This window comes from Anoplophora glabripennis, unplaced genomic scaffold (genome assembly GCF_000390285.2).
Source record: "Anoplophora glabripennis isolate ALB-LARVAE unplaced genomic scaffold, Agla_2.0 scaffold42, whole genome shotgun sequence".
Classification (NCBI taxonomy): Eukaryota; Metazoa; Arthropoda; class Insecta; order Coleoptera; family Cerambycidae; genus Anoplophora; species Anoplophora glabripennis.
In genome coordinates, this window is record NW_019416219.1 from 1,005,440 (window position 1) to 1,026,270 (window position 20,831).

The window sequence follows — 20,831 nt, forward strand, 5'->3', positions numbered from 1 at the left end:
TCGGGTCGCGTAAAAACAATTCCAAAGTTTTTAATAAATAACACAGGGTCGGCCTTCATTTTCATTGAATAAATGAACTTTAATTTACGAAAAAAAAAAACGCGATGATAGAACTTGTTTGTATAAGACTTTTCTATTACAAATATCATCAGGAAGCTGTAGTTTAATTTTATAAATTATACACGCCCTGTATTTTGCCGTACAAGGTGATCTTTTCAGGATGAATAGTAATACGTCAAAAAATAATAATACCTTTTTATACACTTATACTTTTTATTTAACTAAACAATTTCAGGAATTTTGGAATTTTCTATACCATGTAAAAAGCAATCATATAGGCACCAAACATGTAAGTATTATATTAAAACCCAAGGTATTTTTTATAAACAATTAAACATATTTTTTTGTAAGATATCCAATTAACTTCCGTCTAAATTTATCAAACTTCTTTGCTATTCGGATTGCTAATGAATATTTGTCAGGAGAGGATCTTGACGAAACACTGGATTGATTTATGCCTACACTTGGGCTGACGGAAGCTCATTTGTATTCCATTCCAGTTCCACCAATTTTCCCTCTCTATACGACTCCTCTGCTGCAGTAGCTATTTTCGAAACAGCCAATAAATCCCTACCTTCGACTAGAAGCTTGCATTTTCCTTTAAAAACATACAAGTTAAAGTTAATAAATAAACTACGATACAACATCAACTCAAAACGTCTCAGGCAACAGGTCATAGTCATAAGAAAAAACAGTAAAAGCGATCGGTCGTTTTACATTACCGACAAAAAATGAGTGTTAGGTATTACCAAAAAATACGTAGATTTACGTCCGATATCTTAGGAAACATATTTATAGGAACTTTTTCACAAAATTTCACACCAAGAATTATAAATGATAAAACCTTACCTTCTAAAACATCTAGATAATGCTCCATTTCAATTCGATAAGCTTCCTCATATCTAGAAGCGAAAGAATAGTAAATTGGTGCTCTTTTGACACTCTCATGGGTGTATTTTTCGATAGTTTGCACAGGCGCACGATTTTCTGTCTTCAGCATCCCCTTTTCGCCAAAAACCTGAAAGAAACAGATGGCATTTCACTTACAATCTAATTTACCTTTGAAGGAAACTTCACAAATTAGACTAATCAATCCTGCTCCACCAAACATTAAGTGAGTTAAAGATTTTCTACTTACTTCCAATCTCTGGTCATATCCGTAGACGCATTGCCTGCTGAGATCGATGATGCCGATGGCACCGCTGTCAAAGGATAAAACAATTGCTACAGTGTCAACGTCGTCGATTTCGTCAATCTCTGGAATGTTGGCATGTGCTATGGCTGACACTTTAGTAGGGTATTCGCCCAGTATGGAAATCACTTGATCTATGTCATGTACTGCACAATCGTGAAATATTCCTCCTATTGAAATAGATTAATTGGTAAGAAATAATATAATAATAAACTATAATTGTTATCTTAAAAATGGTGTAAGAAAATTCAAGGACTTTCTTGAATGTTAAAATAAGTGCAATTAGTTTTTGAACAACGTTATTAAGAGATTATTAAAAAATTAAGGAAACTAAAAACCTACAGAAATTACAGTAAAAATGTTTTAATCAGTTGCGATTTTATAAATGAACTGTAAAATTCCATACATAATTATTTACTATGGTAACATTACTTGTGATGTAAAGGATTGTAACTCCCTTGTAACACATTTTAGAAAGTTTGTTCATAACAACTTTTTCTGTTATTTTGATGAGTATTTTCTGCCCTGTAAGGTTCCACACTATATTTTTGATATCTTGCACAAGTTTTTGATATTTTCATTAATTTTGTCATAAAAAAGCTCTTACCAGAAATTTTTAGATAAGCCAGACTTGGTAGAGGCGAATCTCGACTAGAAACTTTTACAGTCAATACTTTTCCAACTTCTCCTTGTTTCACTCTTTCCCTTATTGCAGCATAAGTTGGATCAAATCGTCTTCAACATATGGTTTCACATTACTGTCAATGGTATAGTTCTTTCGAGATACACAAAAATATTTATTATTTAAAAATGTAAGAAAAGTTCTAAACAACTTTATTTTCGATATGTTGTGTTAAAGTATTTAGAAAATGTCAAATTTTTACAGATATCTCGTAGGATATTTGACATGGATTAAGGAAATCTACAGCAATCTTAGAAAAATAAAAATGTTTCGGATATTATCGGTTCATTTGAACTTTTCTTCTTCAAATGATCCAAGGAATCACCTTTTTTACGTACTTAGATTACATTTTGTTATAGAATATTAATGAATTCGAAAATATTTTTGGAAAAATTCGATGTTACAAGAAATATACTAGCATGAAATACCTGTTAAAAGCGCTGAACAGCGGTTGATTAACTTTTTCAGCCAATTCAAACAAAGTCCTCGACTGCTCAATAGTTTCAGCTATGGGTTTCTCGCAGAACACCGCCTTGTTGCTTTTCAAAGCCTCCGTTATAATATCTTCATGTGTGTAAGTTGGCGAGGCACATACGATGTATCTCACACTTAAACGAAAGACTTTTAAGAAAGAGAAATTGATTTACATGTGTAGATATCTCTTAGAAGAAGAGATATTCAAAATAAATACATAATTTGAATTTTTAAAGTGATTTACTGATTGTCTTGTCTTAGAAAAAGAATATGGATATCTCAGCCACATTTATTTAAAAATATTTTAAATATTGGTTAGGCAGAATTTCGGAAAGTCAAATTTGGAAAAGTCGTTTCATTCCCAATTTTTAATTTGGTCTCAAATCAAACTTTTACTAAAGTACATTTTCATTCAGATAATAAATGTACAGTTAAAGGCTTGACCTACTTTTTTGTAACACCCTGTCCAATAACAGCGGATATTAAATTTCTTAGGACGTAGGTATATGTTGTGGTTAAACAAACAAAACTGCTATTGATTAGACACCTCCATAATCTTATGTATTAAAATTTTCATTACATTATCAATTATATGAAGTCAATATAGTACCTAATTATCAAAACGTTATCGAATCAGTTGCATCAATGATACTTACTTGGGATCTGTAAATACAGTGCTCTGTTCGGCGCTAGTAATGAATTCAACTTGAAGTAAATTAAAGTAATTTTTAACTTTCAACAATTTCTCTTTGTCGTCATCCACCACATATAAAATTTTGCCTCTTCTGTTTTTCACGAGATTGGTAATATGAATTGTTCCTAAAATAACCCAAAAATTAACATTACTTTTAGTAAAAAACCAATGTGACAGAAGTTTGCTTTGAAATATTTTTTCAACACATAGTTTCATAGTATGTATTTAATTTACGTTTTTTATTAACTTATATAAGAATGTAAAAAGTGGTTTTAGAATTTAAAACAAAACATATTTTTGCTTCAATGTTTTAACACTTTGTAGTTGGAAAACTTAACTCTGCAGCACATGTTAATACAATTGTTTGTTAATTTGTAAAGTAGAATTCGACAGTTCTTACCAGCTCTGCCTATTCCAAAAACAGCCACTCCAAATACCTGTGCTTCAGAATTTCCACTGAGATTCAGGTCCTTAAGATGCCTGTAATAATGGAACACAATATAATACAAAAAAGGTACAAAATATGTATAATAAATGTTCATCAAAACCTGAATTATTTATACAAAAACATTAAAAATAGAAACATCTTATAAGAATACTTTTTACAATGTTACATGTTACATTTTCGAATAATTTGAATTAGTTATTAGTGAAAGTACAAGAAAGTATATTTAAAATACTAATTCATTTTTATCTTACATGCATGTTTATTGCAATAAACGTCTAGAAGCCTGTATTAAAAACAATCAATAAAAAAATTACTTGCTACTCCAATAAAAATCACAAAGTACTTACTCGTAATAAGTAACATCTTCCGTTGGTGGTGGCGGAGCCTTCAAAGTATAAGGTGAAGGAGCTTTATATTTCAAAGTTGACATAGTAGTTACTAACAGGAATGTACCGTATATTTTCTAATACTGACTGAAACTTCAATAGTGCAGCCAATATATATGTATTAACAACATTGTTTACAATAATTTATGACATATGTTCGAGATAAAGCAAGGCATTATGTTCTATACAGTGGGACATAAAATCGGCAAAATAATACCACTAAAATATGTAAATGGTAAGAAACAAAATTAAAAATTCTGGAGATTTTAAAAATAGACAGTACTGGAGTTTTAGAGCCTGGAACTAAGATTCGGAGGAATACAAACTCTTGGAGCTCAGATAAGGAGATCTAACAAATACAAGCTTAGCATATTTCTTATGACATTTATGGAATCTACTTGTATTATTGTTTCTAAATAAATTTGGCGACCACTTGCGATTCATATATTTATTAATTTTGACTTTGCCCATTCCATCGAATGTTATATATTTAGTTAAAGGTCAATAGATCGATAGGACATCATTAACGTTCCTTCTTATTTTCACCATGTTATCTAAATGAGAATCTATATTTGGTTCAAAATTACGTAATACATAAAGATCGTAAGTTGACATTGAACTTGATCTCTTAAACTTATTTAATTTTTATGTAAATCACATGCCAAATTAGTTGATTGTATACGTATTTAAAATTGTGTTTCGAACAAAAAAGTCACACATATTTTTTGTGAAACGAATAACTTTAGAATTATTATTTATTAATTTATTTATTTATCATAAATTCCTAATTTTTCAATTAAAATGGAATCTATCCATTAGAAATTAAATTCATTTATTCAATTTGTAAAATATTCGTAGGCTCTAAGATCTAAGGCTCTTTGGCCTAAATTAAAGAGCAATATTTTCATACTCAAAGTTAAATCTATCGAAAATTTGCTACGCTCAAGTGACATTTTCTGTTACACATAAAATCAGAATTAGTTTAATAACAATCAACAGTAGTTTCCTACCGCTGTTGATTTTGAGAACTTTAATATAAATTCAAAGAACACACTATGACAAAACACTTGGTAACAATATTGTATACATACAAGTTAAGTAATTAGATTTCTTAAAAGTTTAGAATTAGCAAAATACTCCTGAACATACGAAAGCGAGGCATCTGGATGAGGGTAGGATTTTATAATATAAAATACCTTTTTCCGGTGACATACAGAATTTCGTGTTACGCGGATAAACTTTTATCGAAAGAATATAGGATCTCGAAATACGCGCTCGAAATAGTATCTACTTGGGAGTTTTAAAGAAACATAAAAGTTTCAGATATAGAAGGAAAGATGTATCCATACAGATACAATGGGAATATAACAGCTGTATTATAGCAGCTGACTTTGAATATATTATATAGGTATCTACTGATGGAAATAGGGCGAATATAGGGGATTTTAATTTATAATTCATTCTGTTAATTTCTAACAGCGGTGGAACATTAAAAAATCCTCATTATTTAATATAACATGTGTGAATGGGTAGTCTCAACAACTAAGATACATTGAGCAACTTATAATTGATAAATCGTTTTTTTTTCAAAGAAAAGAATAGAAATATACTTCCCGTACATTTTTAAATGATACCAGTAATGAACAATTACTCTACAGAAATGTCTAGGCGGAAGGAAAAATAATATCTTCTTTATTTAGAGAACAAAAAAAATTTACAATTTTTTATTGTTATAAAAAAGAAATTGAATTTCCTCATATATTTTTAGTCAACGATAAACTGGCAATTTTTTCAGGATTGGTTTAATAATGTTAAGCATGCACCCTTATAAAAATTAAAATTAACTACTTTGAAATTTGAAAGTAACTCATTCTAAAATATATAAACAGAATAGGAAATTTCCATTAGCTTTACAGATATTGGATCGATGTATATCTACCATCTTTTAAGCTTCTATCGAAATGCGGTGCAATTCTAAAAGCGAAAGCTGCTCTTGCCGCTACTATTTCGTACGCCTGCCGCTAATAGTGCATTCATCCACCCAGAGATGTCTCAAGCAAACCAATCTCGTTACAGTGGCGGCAGACAATATAGTTTACCGCTATTTAGCTAACAATATAGTTACTGTAAATCTCGTAGGTAAGGATACAAACATTGTTTGAAAATTTGAAATATAGAGCAATTAAACAATAGTATATGACGTATCTCTTGTACATCAGTGTACAAATTAATACTAATAAAATACAAGGTGTTTCTAAAATATGTTGTTAAACTAAAACAGAAGTTAGGAAATGTCAAGTTGAGCTGGTCTGAACACGCTTCGTAAAGACTCGATTACATTGAGCGAGTTTAGAAGCTGACGAGTCAGCTATAGTAAGATCATTCATATTCGTTGCAAAGTAATAAATCATTGCCTGTCAAGGGATCCAGTGACATTCGCTTTTAAGGGTTTTAGAAATTGAATAATTTCTTTATACATTATGAAGGGACGAAGGGATCAGTTCACGTCTGGCACCCTTGTTCCTACAAAAATTCCTTTATTCTCATAAACTATTTATTTTAAATGTAATTTATGATAAATCCAATTTGTTTTTTAATTTCCACATATGTACTACATTTTACCTTTGTACGCGCCACTGTTGTTTACTTGTTTTTTGGAAGCGGTCTCTGTTTTACGATCAAGCTCGTCAGGTTAGTATTTGACGTATAACCGACCACTTCGTACACTCGATGCACCTGGGCGACTACAGCTACTACGAGAACACAGTCGGTATGATGCGGTATTTCAGATTTAACATTGAATTTCATTTTAAATTTGAAATGGTTCACCTTACGCCTCCTAAAAATGATGACACGATTTTCCTTTGATAAAAGACCGACAACCTTTGGCTCTACTTTGCATCGAATACGATCCTACTATAGTGCGATAGTAACGATGGCACACAACGGTCTCGGTAGCCAAGTAGCTTGTTGACATTGAAACCAGGAACCACTTGGATACTTGCAGTTAGTTTACTAGCAATTGTGATGACACAGGTTTACTAGCTAACAAGCTCACACGCCAGCGAATAGCGAGTAAAGTAGTCCAACTTTAAGGCTCGATTACACTGAGCGAGATTACCAGCTACTAGCTGGCGAATTCATTAGCTGCTAGTAAGCTCGCCCACTGTAATCATGTTCACTAACTAACTAGCCGATTGTAAACAATCTGCGAGAAAAATTGAAAGCCAGACTACTTTACTCGCTACTTGCTGGCGTGTGAGCCTTTGTTAGCTAGTAAGCTAGCCATGTGTCATCATAGTTGCTATAGTGAACTAGATGTATCATGGTGGTTCCTGTTTTCAATGTCAACATGCTAGTTGGTTACTGAGTGAGTGGACAGTTTTGTGTGCCATCGTCACTATATCGCACTAGCTGACTAGTCCGCTTCTAAACTCGCCGGCTAGTAGCTATATACTCGCTCAATGTAATCGAGTCTTTTGGGCTCGATTACGTTGAGCGAGTTTACTAGCTACTGCCGGCGAATTCAGTAGCTGCCAGTAAACTCGCTCAGTGTAAACATGTTCACTGGTTATAAACAATATGCAAGAAAAATTGAAAACCTCGCTTTATCCGCTGGCGTGTGGGCTTGTAAGCCAGTAAACTAACCGTGTTGTCATCAGTTACTAATGAACTAACTACGAGTGTCCCAGTATCCCACTGGTTCCTGGTTTCAATATCAACAAGCTAGTTAGCTACTGAGCGAATGGAAAGTTTTGTGCTTAGAGCGTATACTGGAGACAGCGTTGCAGTGCCCGAGAGTGTAACGGAGGTTGTAGAGAGAGAGGCACGCGATTGGCTACCGTCCTCTCCCCCTGTCAACGACAGAAGCAGAATCGCATGCTGCTAGAGAGAGATAGCATATACCCGCCTATACCTCTCTATCTACAAGCTCCGCTACACTCTCGGCCACTGAGACGCTGCCTCCAGTAGTATATGCTCTAAGGTTTTGCGTGTTATCGTCACTATCGCACTAGCTGACTCGCCCGCTTCTAAACTCGCCGGCTAGAAGCTAGTAAACTTGCTCAATATAATCGAGCCCTTTGACTTTTTCTCGCAGATTGTCTACAATCAGCTAGTTAGCTAGTAAACATGATCACACCGGGCAAGTTTACTAGCTAGTGAATTCGCCCGCTAGTAGCTAGTAAACGGTGCCCGCGGAACAGTTCCGCGCTACCCTAACGTACCCTTCCCCACACCAGAGTCCACCGAGTCATTTGGCTCGATGACCCTACGGATCCTTAGCTAAAACGCTATTCCCAAAAACCCACCTCCGGGGTGCGAGTGGTACCGCCACTCACGCCCACGACGATGACTACCCCCCGAGGGGTTAGACTTAGACAAGCCGGCGAAGAAAGAACCGAAAAGATAAGGAGATCGTCAAAAAAGGCTCCCTCAGCCAGGACAAGAGGAGGTCCCACAAAGCGCCTACACCGGCCACGCTGGTGGTCGGAGTCGACGACACATGGGGCCCACTTTCACGAGGTTATACAGGCCTACAGCGACGAAGCAGGACAAACATGAGGGATAGTCCCCCTCGGTTCCAAATCATTTAGACGACTAACATCGCCAAAAATAACGGCGCGCGCCGTGACTGAGGCATAAATAGTGCGAATACCTACCTGCATTGCTCTATTTACTACTAATAGAGCACTGACCAAAAATGAATTAATGATTCCTAATTTTAACATTAACTAATAAAGTAAATTCTTCAATACTTCAAAATAAATACAAAGATTCAATTACATACGCTTAGTAACTATTTTAGCAGCAAATTGCTATTCAGAATTACTCTGAACTGATAATATAATACAATAATATAAATAATAATAAATAATTAATATTTGCTAGAATTAATATACAAATGACAATATTCAATTTAGATACCGACCAAATGAGAAAATTAACAGTGATCATGACGAATTTTTAAAATATGTTTAAAGTACATACTTATTTAAATATTAATCATTCACTAAGCTATTTGTGTTCAACTTCATATGTTCATAGGGCCTTTCGATTTGGCAAAAATAGAAGCTATTAACAGCCAATAGCAACTCAAGAATTACTATGAACTGATACTAGCTGCTAATAGCTACTATTTTTGCCAAAATGAAAGAACTTCAAGTACTTGCATAATATCATATCTGCTTTCAAGGTCAGATCACTTGTAAAATGAAATAGATAAGTGACTAGATCAGAAATTGAAAATAAAGTACCTACCTATCTATATTTTTTTCTATTCGACTTGTTAATGTTTGTACCTACTTAAATTATTTGTTTAATTTATATTTAAAAACAAAAATTGATATGGATTTATTTTCTGAAAACTTATAAGGGACGTATTATGGATACTGAATCAAATAAAGTTAGCTGTCTAGATAGACAATGAAATTTGACAAGCTATACCTAGATAGATTTTTAAAATATATGTTCAGTCCTGTCGAACGATTTTATAAATATGTATTTCATAGTATCTACCTATAAATACATCTATTTTATCAGGTATCTAGTATTATAAGCATTTTAAGATTATTTTACTAGCTAGATAGGTACCTAGGTATATTGAATAATTATCTAGGTATACACCTAAGAAGGCATTTTTAAATAGGTTCTTAGATACTCAGCAACTCAGCCAATATATAGGTATCTATAAGTATATTATAAACATATTAAGATTATTTTACTAGCTAGCTATAGGTACTTACTTAGGTATATTGAATAATTGTCTAGGTATACACCTAAGTAGGCAATATAGGCATTCTTAATTAGGTTCTTAGATACTAGATACACAGCAACTCAGCCAATATATACCTAGGTATTTTGTTGTATGTATAATGAGAACAAAATAAATTAAATTCATGTCGTTACTTTAATATCCTTGGCTACCTATATACCTATAAATGAAATTTAAAGCTACAATAATTCCTATATTAATTAGATAGGTACCTATTGAATCAAATATAGGTATACCTTTTTTGACATATTAAAACGCAACACAACAAATGCCCAAGTACCTACCTATCTAACTCCTATTTTTATATAAATTTAATTGTAATTTATGTTTTTTAAATTTTCCAGTCACTCAATTAATTAATTTCCTTCAATTTTTTTAGGGTACCTACTCTACCCAAATTCAAAAAGAAAGTACCTAATACTTAAATATTATATATCACTAAGATGGACGCCAAAGAAAATAATGGAACGTTCCGAATGGCAAATGTTTGTACTCTTCGAAATGATAAATTTTCTTAAATAATAAGGTATATATTATTTAATTAGGTTTTTTATTTTCCTTATTGTCATCTACAAAGTCTTTATTCCAATATATTTTTAAATTTGACAAAAACGTATTTTTTATGCTTACCATAACCATACTTATTCGATCGAAGTGTTCATTCGGTTAGAGCGTTATTTGCTGGTTATTTACGTAGTTTAAGCGTATGTTCTTCCGTGCGATTTACATTTACAACACAAAAAATGCCTACCAAATGTTCTGTAAACGGCTGTGAGAATTATTATTCTAAAGGGGTGCCGTTTTTTGATGTACCGTCGCCTATAAAATATAAGTTCTGTTCTAAAAAGGCAGAATTGTCCAAGAAAAGGAGAAAGCTTTGGTTAGACGCTATGGGATTAACGAACGATTCATCAGATGTGTTAAGGATATGTAGTAAACATTTTATAACAGGTTTGTTTGGTATAAATCTAAATTTAAATTGATAGCTGTCAATGTTAGTGTTTATGTTATGAATATTTCTTGTCAGGAAAACCGGCAGCTTTGGAGAAGACTAGAGATGACGACTGGATTCCTACGCTGCAAATGAAGTCTCGCTCTTCAATTCATAGAAAAACTAGAAGCGATAATGGAAAACAAAGAGAATCGTCAAACTCATATCCATCAAAGGTTTGTTGATGTTTAATACCTAGATTATCGTTATGTAATTGGTATCATATACCATTCTGTACAATAATAGCAAGTCGAACAATGAAAATGTTGCCAAGTAATACTACCGATGAGCACTGTGGCGTTAAATCTATGGAAATATTTGATAGTACCAGACTATTCGAATTATTTGATAATCCAAAAAGTATTGCAGTAGTCATCGTCGACTGAGTAGTATTAGTAGATATTCCCATCGTCTCATACTCGTTTGAGCACAAACAATACCAACTATTTGCATAAATGAATTGCTATTGTGCCATACTAAGTTGTAGTAAATCATACTTCTTTTTGAAAATAAATAATCATTGTGTAGCCCTCGGGTGCAACAAACTAATTTATTCGATAATTGATGTTTACTAATTATTCGATAGTCGAATTCATTTGATAGTGCCAATTTCCAGTATCATGTTTATTTTCAGAAAAATACTCTTACATCCAAGCACAACATATCTACTGCAAAAAGCAGCAGAAAGTATGGTCAAACAGAGCTCAGAATCGTAAAAAAGGTATGTATAAAATTTAAAAGAAAAATGTAAAAATTAAATTAAAAACTTTTCTATTTCCATTATTTATTTATGAATTTTTTATACAATTGAATTCTCTGTTTTTATCCATTCCATTTTAATTCAAATAATCAAATTTAAATTGTTATTTTAATAATTAAACACATCCATTTGCTCTTTGCCAGAAATTAGATGATTTTAGAACTTTGCGAATCGTCATTGCAGTTCCCGAATTTTAACTGTTTAAAATTTAAATTGGTTCAGATTTTCTTTAATTTCTTTTTGCATTGAACTTAATTCTGTAGAACAAACGTTCTATTACTCCTGATCTCATAGTTATACATTGTTCTTATCAGATTTCATAAAAATAGTAGGTAAATAAAATATGATGCAAGTACCTATATAAATCTTAATTTTTCATAGCTGCTTCCTCTTAGGTTTAAATTTCCGTGGTTACCGCGAAAAAAAGTAAAATCTTAATTTGAATAAAAATTCAGATTATTTTAATTATTTCTAAGGTTCAATTAATCCGCCACACTTTTCATTACATATTTATTAATCCGACATACTCTTTTCATGACATTTGCGTTCAAATTCAATGAAAATTGATGTATCAAATATTGAACTTCAGAAACGATTTTTCTTTATAGATATGTGGTTTTCTCTTTTAGCTTAAAATTATTGAATAGAAAATCCCATTTCTGTGTAATATTCTAAGTCGTAAATTGAAAATAAAATTTATTTGTGCTAATGTATTCAGTTCCTGTTCCTAACAACGCAACAAAACACGTTACGGAACGTACTACCAAACAAAGGCGGGCAACTAGCGTCACTTTACGGACAACAAGCAGATAGCGCCACTGTGAAATTTTAATTATTAAGTAAACTAATTTTTCCAAAATTATTATTTGTCAGTTAATAACGATAACGAATATTAGTGAATTATTCAAAACGGTATATTTAAAAAAAAGAAAAATCTGATCTGATGTATACGTCGGGGATATGGTTAGTAGAGTTGCAAAGTTGTTTTCAAAGTAGAATTAGGGTTATGCTTGCTATTTTAGGATATCGGAAAAAATTCTAAAAGAATCGATTTGAAAAAATTCCTTAATTGTAAGGTCATTTTGGATGGAAATATACAATGTACCACATTTAAGGGCACCAACGGATCAGGTTTGACAGTCGCACAAAAACATGGTTACTTCACATCGGACAACATTACGGTGAAAGAAACAGCACTTAACAATAAGGTTCTTAGGATACGTTTAATAAGGGAGGACCTTCTTGGTAAGTCATTTTTAAATTCTTATTGGAATTTTCCTAAAAAATTATTTGTAGATTTAAAAAGAAAATACACGACATTTAATTCCCCGAGTAGAAGAAAACGGAAGGAGCAGGTAGTGTCAAGTTTTGGAAGGCAGATAAAAAGGAAAAGTCATTTCTTTGAAGAGTCTCCTATTCACTCCCCGTTGAGAAAAGGTGTTGATAAGAATTTAATAGAAAATATGAAATATTCACTTTCAAGTGCGAAAACTGAACAACAAATGAAAAATCAAAACGAGAAAGAAAAATCATTTATTATCAACAGTAAATTTCAATCAAGAAATGTAATGATGAAAAACAGTTCAGAGGATGCTTCAAAGACCTTGAACAGGGTGATAAAGAAACAATACAGAGATAAAATAAAAATAAAGCTTTTCCCAAAAGCAGCTGTTAGTATTGGAAGGGCAATTAAAAATGGAGCAGTAATTCCTAAATCAGATAAATCTGTGCCATTCCATAGAGAAATATTGTTTGTCAAAAATTATAAAAATGCCCAGCAGTGGAATAAGACAGATAAGACATTTTTTTTAAAATTTGCTCCCTATCGTTACCCTGAAGACGGCACTCTAGATTACTCTTTTCAGAAACTGGTAACGGATGTTAAACACATGAAACTACCCGCACCAAGTTGGAAAATAAAAGTTATTATTAAACAGGGAAAAATATCAGCGGTTACGTTTACAAATAAATTGACGCCGGAACGATGTGTCGGTTTCTCTGCAAATAGCGATAAGTACAAAATTACTATTGATAACAAACCTGCTTTATTATTAGGTTCACCAGAGCATGTTGCAACATCGGAAGATTTAGAAATTCTTTTAGACATCATACAGAATATAGATTCCAAAAATCCTATGGTATTTTATAAATAGTTCTTTTTCTCATAAGTTTTATATTTTACTTTAACCATACGAAGAGATGTTTATACTTGAAATGGACCGTTTAATATAAGTTGAACATGTTTTAAATAAGAATTGTATATAATGCATATAGTTTCGTTATAAGAAGGATAGTTTCAAGTTAAAAATTATATGTTATTTTTTAGTAATTGGAAAATAAAAGTTTTTGCTAATTTATAGTTTTTCTTATTATTATTACCGAAATGTACAAACCTGCAAATAATGCCATTTTTCTCAAGAATAACTGTAGGTGATTTTCTTAAGAGATAATATTTTTTTAAATAAAACGACTTTCAATGTTGCTGCCCGTTTTAAAAAAAGATAGATAAAGGACGCCCCTGAAAATCGATTTTTTTTTTAATAACTTTTAAAATACTTTGTAATTTAGTTATTTTTAGGAAAAAACAAATGTAAATAAAAGTAGCATCTTTTTAAGATAGGCACAGAAAGAATGCAAATTTCAACAGTTTATTTCTCTTTACGGATATAATAAAAATCATATTAAACAAAAATAAGCCAAGAGTGCCGCTATCTAAAAATATTATTTTTGTGCCTTTACCATAAAAAAATTTACATTATTGTGCTACAGCTTGTCCGTCCCTGGCAAACCAAATAAGCCAAATTGTTTTCCTGGGTCAATTTTTAAGGAGTCTTATATGTTCTCCATCTTATTAAAAATAATTAAATTACACAAAGTATTTTGAGTTATTTTAAAAAATCAATTTTCAAGGGGCGTTCTCTAGGGAAAATTTTGTTAGGGACCTGTCATGTTATTTTAACGTCCCCTGTATAAATCCCAGAAATTGCCCACCTGTTCTGAGACACCCTGTATAGTGTAACAGTCGCAAACATAAATAATTTTACAACGAACGTATCCATATGTATAATTCGTTATGGAGAGCGCTGCTGGTGCACCGAAATTTAATAGCACACGTGAAGGAAATAAAATTGTTTGAAACAAAATTACTGATCACGTAGCTTGGAATCATTTACGGGAGCTCTGTGTATTTGTTCTTAGATAACTGCATTATTAAGTGTTAGTTTTCTGTTTTTTTTTCGAATGTTTACATACAAATTTGCACAGGTGCTTCCGACAGCGCAAATATTAATATATTTTGACAAGTTTTATCAAAATTACCAGTAAATTGTTCTATACATTTTTTGTAAGTAAAGTCTATATAGAAGTAAAAATAATTGCAAGATAAGTTTCTAATTTAAAACACACTTCATTACCGTAGATGAGGATTTACAAAACTTAAATTTAGTTAGGCAACTTTATATACAATTTAGAGAATTGTCTGTTGTATGAACTTTCAGCCTTTACTATAAATAAACAAATTTTGTTTACCGTTATATTGTATGCGCTCGTCTCTGCAAAAGGAGTAGGTAATAAGATTACATCATCTTAGTTAATGAACGTAGTTAAAATGGGTTAGAAATCCAAGAATGTGTTTTACTAGAACAAAATATTATCAAGCCCTGGTGGCGGTGGTGCTCCTGTTCATACTTATAATCACATTTTCAATCAAAAACAAAAATCAAAGTTATATATCGTTAATAGAGATTGAAGAAGCAACAAACTCGAATCCCAGAAACCAAAATCAAACCTTCGGGAGAATATTCGACATAGACTTAAAATATGTTTTAAACAATGGGGATATGTGTGAAAAGGATTCAAACATATTAGCGTTATTTATCGTGACGTCATACTTTGCCAACACGGAAACGAGGAGTTCCATGCGCAGGATTTTTACCCGGGAAGATTTGAAACTGCTAAATTTCAGAAGGGTGTTTTTGTTGGGGGAAGCACCAGCAGACAAATTTGTAAACCAGAAAGAAGTAGAAGATGAAAGTAAAATGTTTGGTGATATAGTCCAGGGAAATTTCATAGAAGCTTACAGAAATTTAACTTACAAACATGTAATGGGTTTGAAATGGGCTAAGGATTACTGTTCTAATGCTAAGTATGTTATAAAAATGGATGACGATATTGTGGTAAATGTAGAACGGGTTCCCAACTTATTACAATCTTTTAAGCTACCCAAAAGCGGTAATTTTATGGCAGGATATATTTTGAAGAATATGTTCCCCATTCGAGAGCCAGCGAATAAGTGGTACGTAACTCCCGAAGAGTATGACCAAAATACTTACCCCCTCTTTGTCTCTGGGTGGTTCTATGTAACAACCCCAAATACTTCCGCCAAATTAGTTGCCTTAAGTAAAACCACAAAATATTTTTGGATCGACGATACTTACATCACTGGTATTTTAGCTAGGAAATTAAAAATTAGGCATTTCGATATAAGCCAGTACTTTGCAGTTCATGCCGAGTATTTAAATTGTTGCATTCAAGATGTACGAAACAAACATTTAGACTGCGACATATTGGTTGGCCCAAATGGGGGAAACAGTAATTTATTTTATGATTTCAATCTGGCCATGAATATCTGCGATTTAAAATTGTGCAAAGCTAGAACGAAATCAATAAATGAAACCTGCGTGGCTGAAAGAAAGGTTTATTTTGGAAGAGGGAAAGCTGTTGTCGAAAATTACAAACTGCATTAGATGAAGCGTTCGTTTAAAATTTTTTTGAATATTTGTGGGTCCATCACTAATAAATAAATTTTTTAGAATATGTATTAAAATTCTGAATAGTTACTGAACCTACAAGATGATTGGCATATTTCCTAAATGCGGTAGAGCAGATCTGAAATTTATATTAAAATAAATGGAGTACTTTGTCTAAGAAACATGAATCTTTACAGTTATCGTTAATTTTACAAAAATATCTCGATACATTAACATCAGCAACAACTGATGAAAATGAAAGTCGTCGTAACATAGTAAGCTCGAGTGGTTGTGAACTTTTGTTACAAATAAAAATTCGAACGAAATTTGCAAAATAAAAAATTAAAATAGGGCGACTTACCTTGAGATCTCGAAAAGGGTTGCACATATAGTTTGGTCTATTAAGAACCATGATGGTTCTATGTTTTTTGTACAAGTTGCACAAGTGATGCACAATTCTACTGATTTTTTTTTATTATACATATTAATTAATTATGGAAAATTTTGGAATTTCAAGATATATTCTAAACATTTAAAATTTGTAATTATGTTTATTTCGGTTTATAAATCTAGAAGCCATCCTGTATGCACAATATACAGGATGTTCGCAAATTTCACCGACAACGTTTGACTGCATATTCACGACAAATAAATACGATCTAGGAAAAAAAAGTTAAATAAAAACTTTTTGATTTTTGAGTTAAATGCCTTCAAAGTTGTCAAAAAGAAAACTAATTTAATTAATAACTTCATAACCCTCTTACTGATCGTGTTAAAATTTGGCACATTTATTTGGACCATTATGGCGTATTATTTCTTAAAACTTTAGTCAAATCGATATACTGGGTGATAATTTCCTCCGGTTATCTCTCGTCTGTGAAATTTCACAAGTCCGCAGATTTACGGACACCCTGTGTATTATTGTAATCAACTCAGATACCATTTTTCTTTGACTAAATTTAATTTTCTCTGTAAGTAGTTGTGTACCTTTTTCAAGTACAATTTCACAGTAACATTCCATTTTTCAAAATTTAAAAGATTAAAATTTGATCATGATGTTATCACCAAAATTTTCTGTGGGCCATCATCCCGTAACAACCAGTATTGTTACTGCATCACATTATCAAAATATGACCACTTTAATTTTCACGAGTAGTCAAATTATTTATTTTACATCGATATAAATAATTAATATTATTTATATAAACCCTGCTAAAATTATACTAAAAAACTTATATAGTTTATTTATAGTATATTATATACTAATAAATTTTATTTTTACTAAAATTGTTATAGTTTTCAATAATTAAAAAAAATACAAAAAATATGAATCGTTTATTTTTGGCATGGCAATATCACATTTACAGTCATATTTTTCAACTAAATATTTGTTATTTACATTAAACATAATGTAGGTGCATTACAAAAATTTCGAAAGATTCGAATAAGTAGAGTACATCTACAATTAGATTAATATCAACAAATGTAATGAGAAATATTTATTACGGTTCTACGTCATTGAATTTAAATTTTTCAATCTCATCTCGTCCAGTTTCGCCCAGTCCATTTTGGAAAGTGGATAAGATCCGTGCTTTTCTTTAATGAGCCAAATCGAATCTATTACGGCTCCGTCTTTATCGTCGGACACTTGCTCGATATACAAATGTGACCCGTTATATGCTTTTAGTCGAGTGTAGCCATAATCACGGCTGATGTAAGCCGACCAAGGCGGTCTGGTTATAGTGAAATTTTCCCTGCCTTCCTTACAACCCGCCGAACCAGTCACGATATGGACGGGAGCCGAAGGATTCACGTATGGTTGTTCATAGCTACCGTTGTACACCGTATAGTTATAAATAGGCCATAGTCTTTCATAGGAATGTTCGTGTGCCCATATTTCTAAATCTACGCCGTAGTTATAGAACAACTGCTCCAAACCGAAAAAGTGTAAAAACGGTAGACCTACTCTGGTTAGTGTCTCGTAGTGAGTGCAGTCGTCGTGGTTCAGATTCGAACAGTACATGGGTCTGTGACCCATAACGACGATCCAGGGTTGCTTCTCCCTGTTCTCTGGTAAGTTGGCTTGAGCCAGATCGTTTTCCAGCCACTGGTACTGGAATACCAGAGGCTTTATGCCGTAGTTCATGAAGTAATAAACTTCCGTCGATATGGATATGATGTGTAAAGGCCCTACGTTGATGCTGAACATGTAGGATTCCGAACCACCTGGCATGCTGAACCGTTCACGGTAGTTACTGAAATTGCTGAAATTTAAATATAATATAGATGAAAGGCATAGAAGATGTAGTACATTATAATATATGATTGACGTACTTATATCACGTACTAAACTAAACTATACAAAATAAATATTATGGGGTAAGTAACATAAATGTACAGGATAGGTCAAATTTGATACTCTTTTGGTTGAATTTCTCTTATTTTTGGAAAATATAGAAAGTAGTTCAAATGTCACGACTTAATTTTTGAAAAATGTTGAATGGCAAAAACCACATGGCGGTATCTTGACTCGTTTCAGAGATACAGGACGTTATTCTATTTTGTTCATTTTCTGATGCGGAATCAGATGTGGTTTTATTTAATCAAATTTTGCTTGAAATATTTTTTTGAAAAATAGGAGAAATGCCAAAGATGCCGAATTTGGTTCAGCCTGTACGTACATTCATACGTAAATTATTATTTTTTCTGTAAACATAAATTTCCTTGAAGTATTGGTGAAAAAATATTTACGTCATGCTAAGAAAGAGTTATCATTTAAAACTATTTCAGCATAATATATTTGCGATTTCAAACAAAACAAACTGATTTTTCTAGCCTTGACAAGTTTTTGAATATTATCAGTCTAAGGTTATTGCATTTTTAAAAGATAAAACTCAAATTTATTACCCGTTTACATAAATAGGCAAGCAACAAATACATCTACACATGCTTTATTAAATTTGTATTTCTTACTGATAAAAAAATAATACAAACAACAATATAAACATGCTGAGCAATAAGACCAACATACTTCGTAGTAATATAATCAAAAGATTTTTTGCAACAAAAGAAATATTAAAATCAACTATTTGTATATCGTATTATAAGTATCTGTGTTGCATAATAATATTTTTGCAAATATAAATGTAAAGGAGTCATGCCTAAATAGCACGTCATCATTACTGTGAAATAAGTATAAATATCAAACCAGGAATAACCACAAACTTGCAATAACAATAATTATTTTGCTTTAAATGCAGGTAATAATATTAGTACCATTAACACAAATGGTTATTAATTTTTTATGAATAAACTTACTAATTTTCCTCGTGATTTCCGGGGCAAGTCATATAAGGCAAGTACGCAGAAATGCTTTCAATTTGCCTCATAAAAGCATCACCAACTTCTGCATTTTCCTGTACAATAAAATTAAGAATGTATTTTTTTTTGTTTTATATAATTCGCCAAATTACTATATGAGTATCTATAACCCCCTCTTACTTATTATAATCAAGCCTTACCGAATCCATATCATAAGCAAAATCGCCTACATGCAAGGCAGCATCATACAACCCTCTTTGTGTTTCTTCTTGTAAGCGGACCAAAGACTGAGCATTTTCATTACCCATGTCGCCAAAAATTAATAAATGTGGCTGCCAATCTGTAGTATTAGGAGCGGTTTTAAAGAAAAATAAATTGGACCAGCCCATCTCACTCCCACAGTGGTAAACTTAGAGAAACATACATTTATTGTAGATAAATTATATAAAATAATAAAACAAATAATATCAACTTACCATATTTGCTATCTGGGGTGAGATCTTTAAGGGTAACTTTGTGAATATACTGTGAACGGTGCAGCTCTCCTCCATCAGTGAAAATTTTTGAAGTACCCACTTCTTGCAGTATCAGTCCACCAATTCCGTACTCGACAATAGAACTGGGTGTTTCGTTGAAAGTACTCCATGTCACAACTATTTCAAAAATATTATTTCCATAAGCAATATGCACTTGTTCTGGCTGTTGCCACACAATATCCCCGTAGCTTAAACTCGCACAAACGCAAAATATTTGTACAATTGTTAACCACGACATTGTTCAGATACAAATAAAGATTTCTATTCAAATACTATTACTGGTAATAATCAGTTTGTTTTAATCGTTTATCTACTACTGTTTCCTGAATACAAATTGATAACTTTGTTTGTCATCGTCATTTGAATGATTTTAAAATAAATAATAATACAATAATACAATGCAAAAACACAAGATAACGTCAATAAAATATTTTTGGGGTTATTTCATCGTCATTGATAATTGATTTTTTTTTTTAATGGTAGGGGGAGTTCCTTCTCTTTTTCCAATCAGATGTAAGGGAACTGGCCTGATCAGTTATTATTTAACGTGATTTGTTCGCTCAAATATGACGTCTTCAATTAGCAAAGCCAGCCATCTAATTCTAAATTTAATCTCTTGTTATAATTTCCATGGTGTTATTCTGTGCTAAGGTCTTATAAACCTATGATGGACATAACATCTCCATGACATCTCCGCATGATATTCGCTCTTTGTTCCCAAGATCTTACTGATCTTGCTTTGATCAAATTTTGCATTTCTATAATT

The 20,831-nt window shown here is 32.1% G+C and overlaps 4 protein-coding genes across 6 annotated transcripts; 2 read left to right on the forward strand and 2 right to left on the reverse strand.

Annotated features, from left to right (window-relative positions):
- Nucleotides 1-264: 264 nt before the first annotated feature.
- Nucleotides 265-4,022, reverse strand: LOC108905396 (uncharacterized oxidoreductase YrbE). The gene is made up of 8 exons (XM_018708232.1): nucleotides 3,898-4,022; nucleotides 3,503-3,582; nucleotides 3,065-3,227; nucleotides 2,363-2,542; nucleotides 1,860-1,987; nucleotides 1,199-1,422; nucleotides 910-1,078; nucleotides 265-658 (listed from the first exon to the last, which is right to left on the reverse strand). Exons 1-8 carry the CDS (start codon nucleotides 3,978-3,980, stop codon nucleotides 519-521), a joined length of 1,167 nt encoding a protein of 388 aa, XP_018563748.1. The 5' UTR covers nucleotides 3,981-4,022; the 3' UTR covers nucleotides 265-518.
- Nucleotides 4,023-10,089: 6,067 nt separating this feature from the next.
- LOC108905382 lies at nucleotides 10,090-13,797 on the forward strand. Of its 3 annotated transcripts, none has more exons than XM_018708215.2 (5): nucleotides 10,090-10,235; nucleotides 10,737-10,876; nucleotides 11,335-11,421; nucleotides 12,483-12,705; nucleotides 12,757-13,797. In XM_018708215.2, the coding sequence occupies exons 2-5, from the start codon at nucleotides 10,793-10,795 to the stop codon at nucleotides 13,611-13,613; spliced, it is 1,251 nt and encodes a 416-aa protein (XP_018563731.1). In that variant the 5' UTR covers nucleotides 10,090-10,235; nucleotides 10,737-10,792; the 3' UTR covers nucleotides 13,614-13,797. The 3 variants fall into 3 exon arrangements, with proteins under 3 accessions (XP_018563731.1, XP_018563729.1, XP_018563730.1); XM_018708213.1 differs by lacking the exon at nucleotides 10,090-10,235 and adding an exon at nucleotides 10,363-10,660; XM_018708214.1 differs by lacking the exon at nucleotides 10,090-10,235 and adding an exon at nucleotides 10,363-10,660 and having other exon boundaries at nucleotides 12,576-12,705.
- A 1,215-nt stretch (nucleotides 13,798-15,012) lies between these two features.
- LOC108905386 (beta-1,3-galactosyltransferase 5) lies at nucleotides 15,013-16,872 on the forward strand. The gene has a single exon (XM_018708219.1). It carries the CDS (start codon nucleotides 15,087-15,089, stop codon nucleotides 16,203-16,205), a length of 1,119 nt encoding a protein of 372 aa, XP_018563735.1. The 5' UTR covers nucleotides 15,013-15,086; the 3' UTR covers nucleotides 16,206-16,872.
- A 669-nt stretch (nucleotides 16,873-17,541) lies between these two features.
- Nucleotides 17,542-20,502, reverse strand: LOC108905370 (acid phosphatase type 7). Its single transcript, XM_018708201.2, has 4 exons — nucleotides 20,006-20,502; nucleotides 19,730-19,938; nucleotides 19,527-19,624; nucleotides 17,542-18,472 (listed from the first exon to the last, which is right to left on the reverse strand). The coding sequence occupies exons 1-4, from the start codon at nucleotides 20,301-20,303 to the stop codon at nucleotides 17,719-17,721; spliced, it is 1,359 nt and encodes a 452-aa protein (XP_018563717.1). The 5' UTR covers nucleotides 20,304-20,502; the 3' UTR covers nucleotides 17,542-17,718.
- Nucleotides 20,503-20,831: the final 329 nt, after the last annotated feature.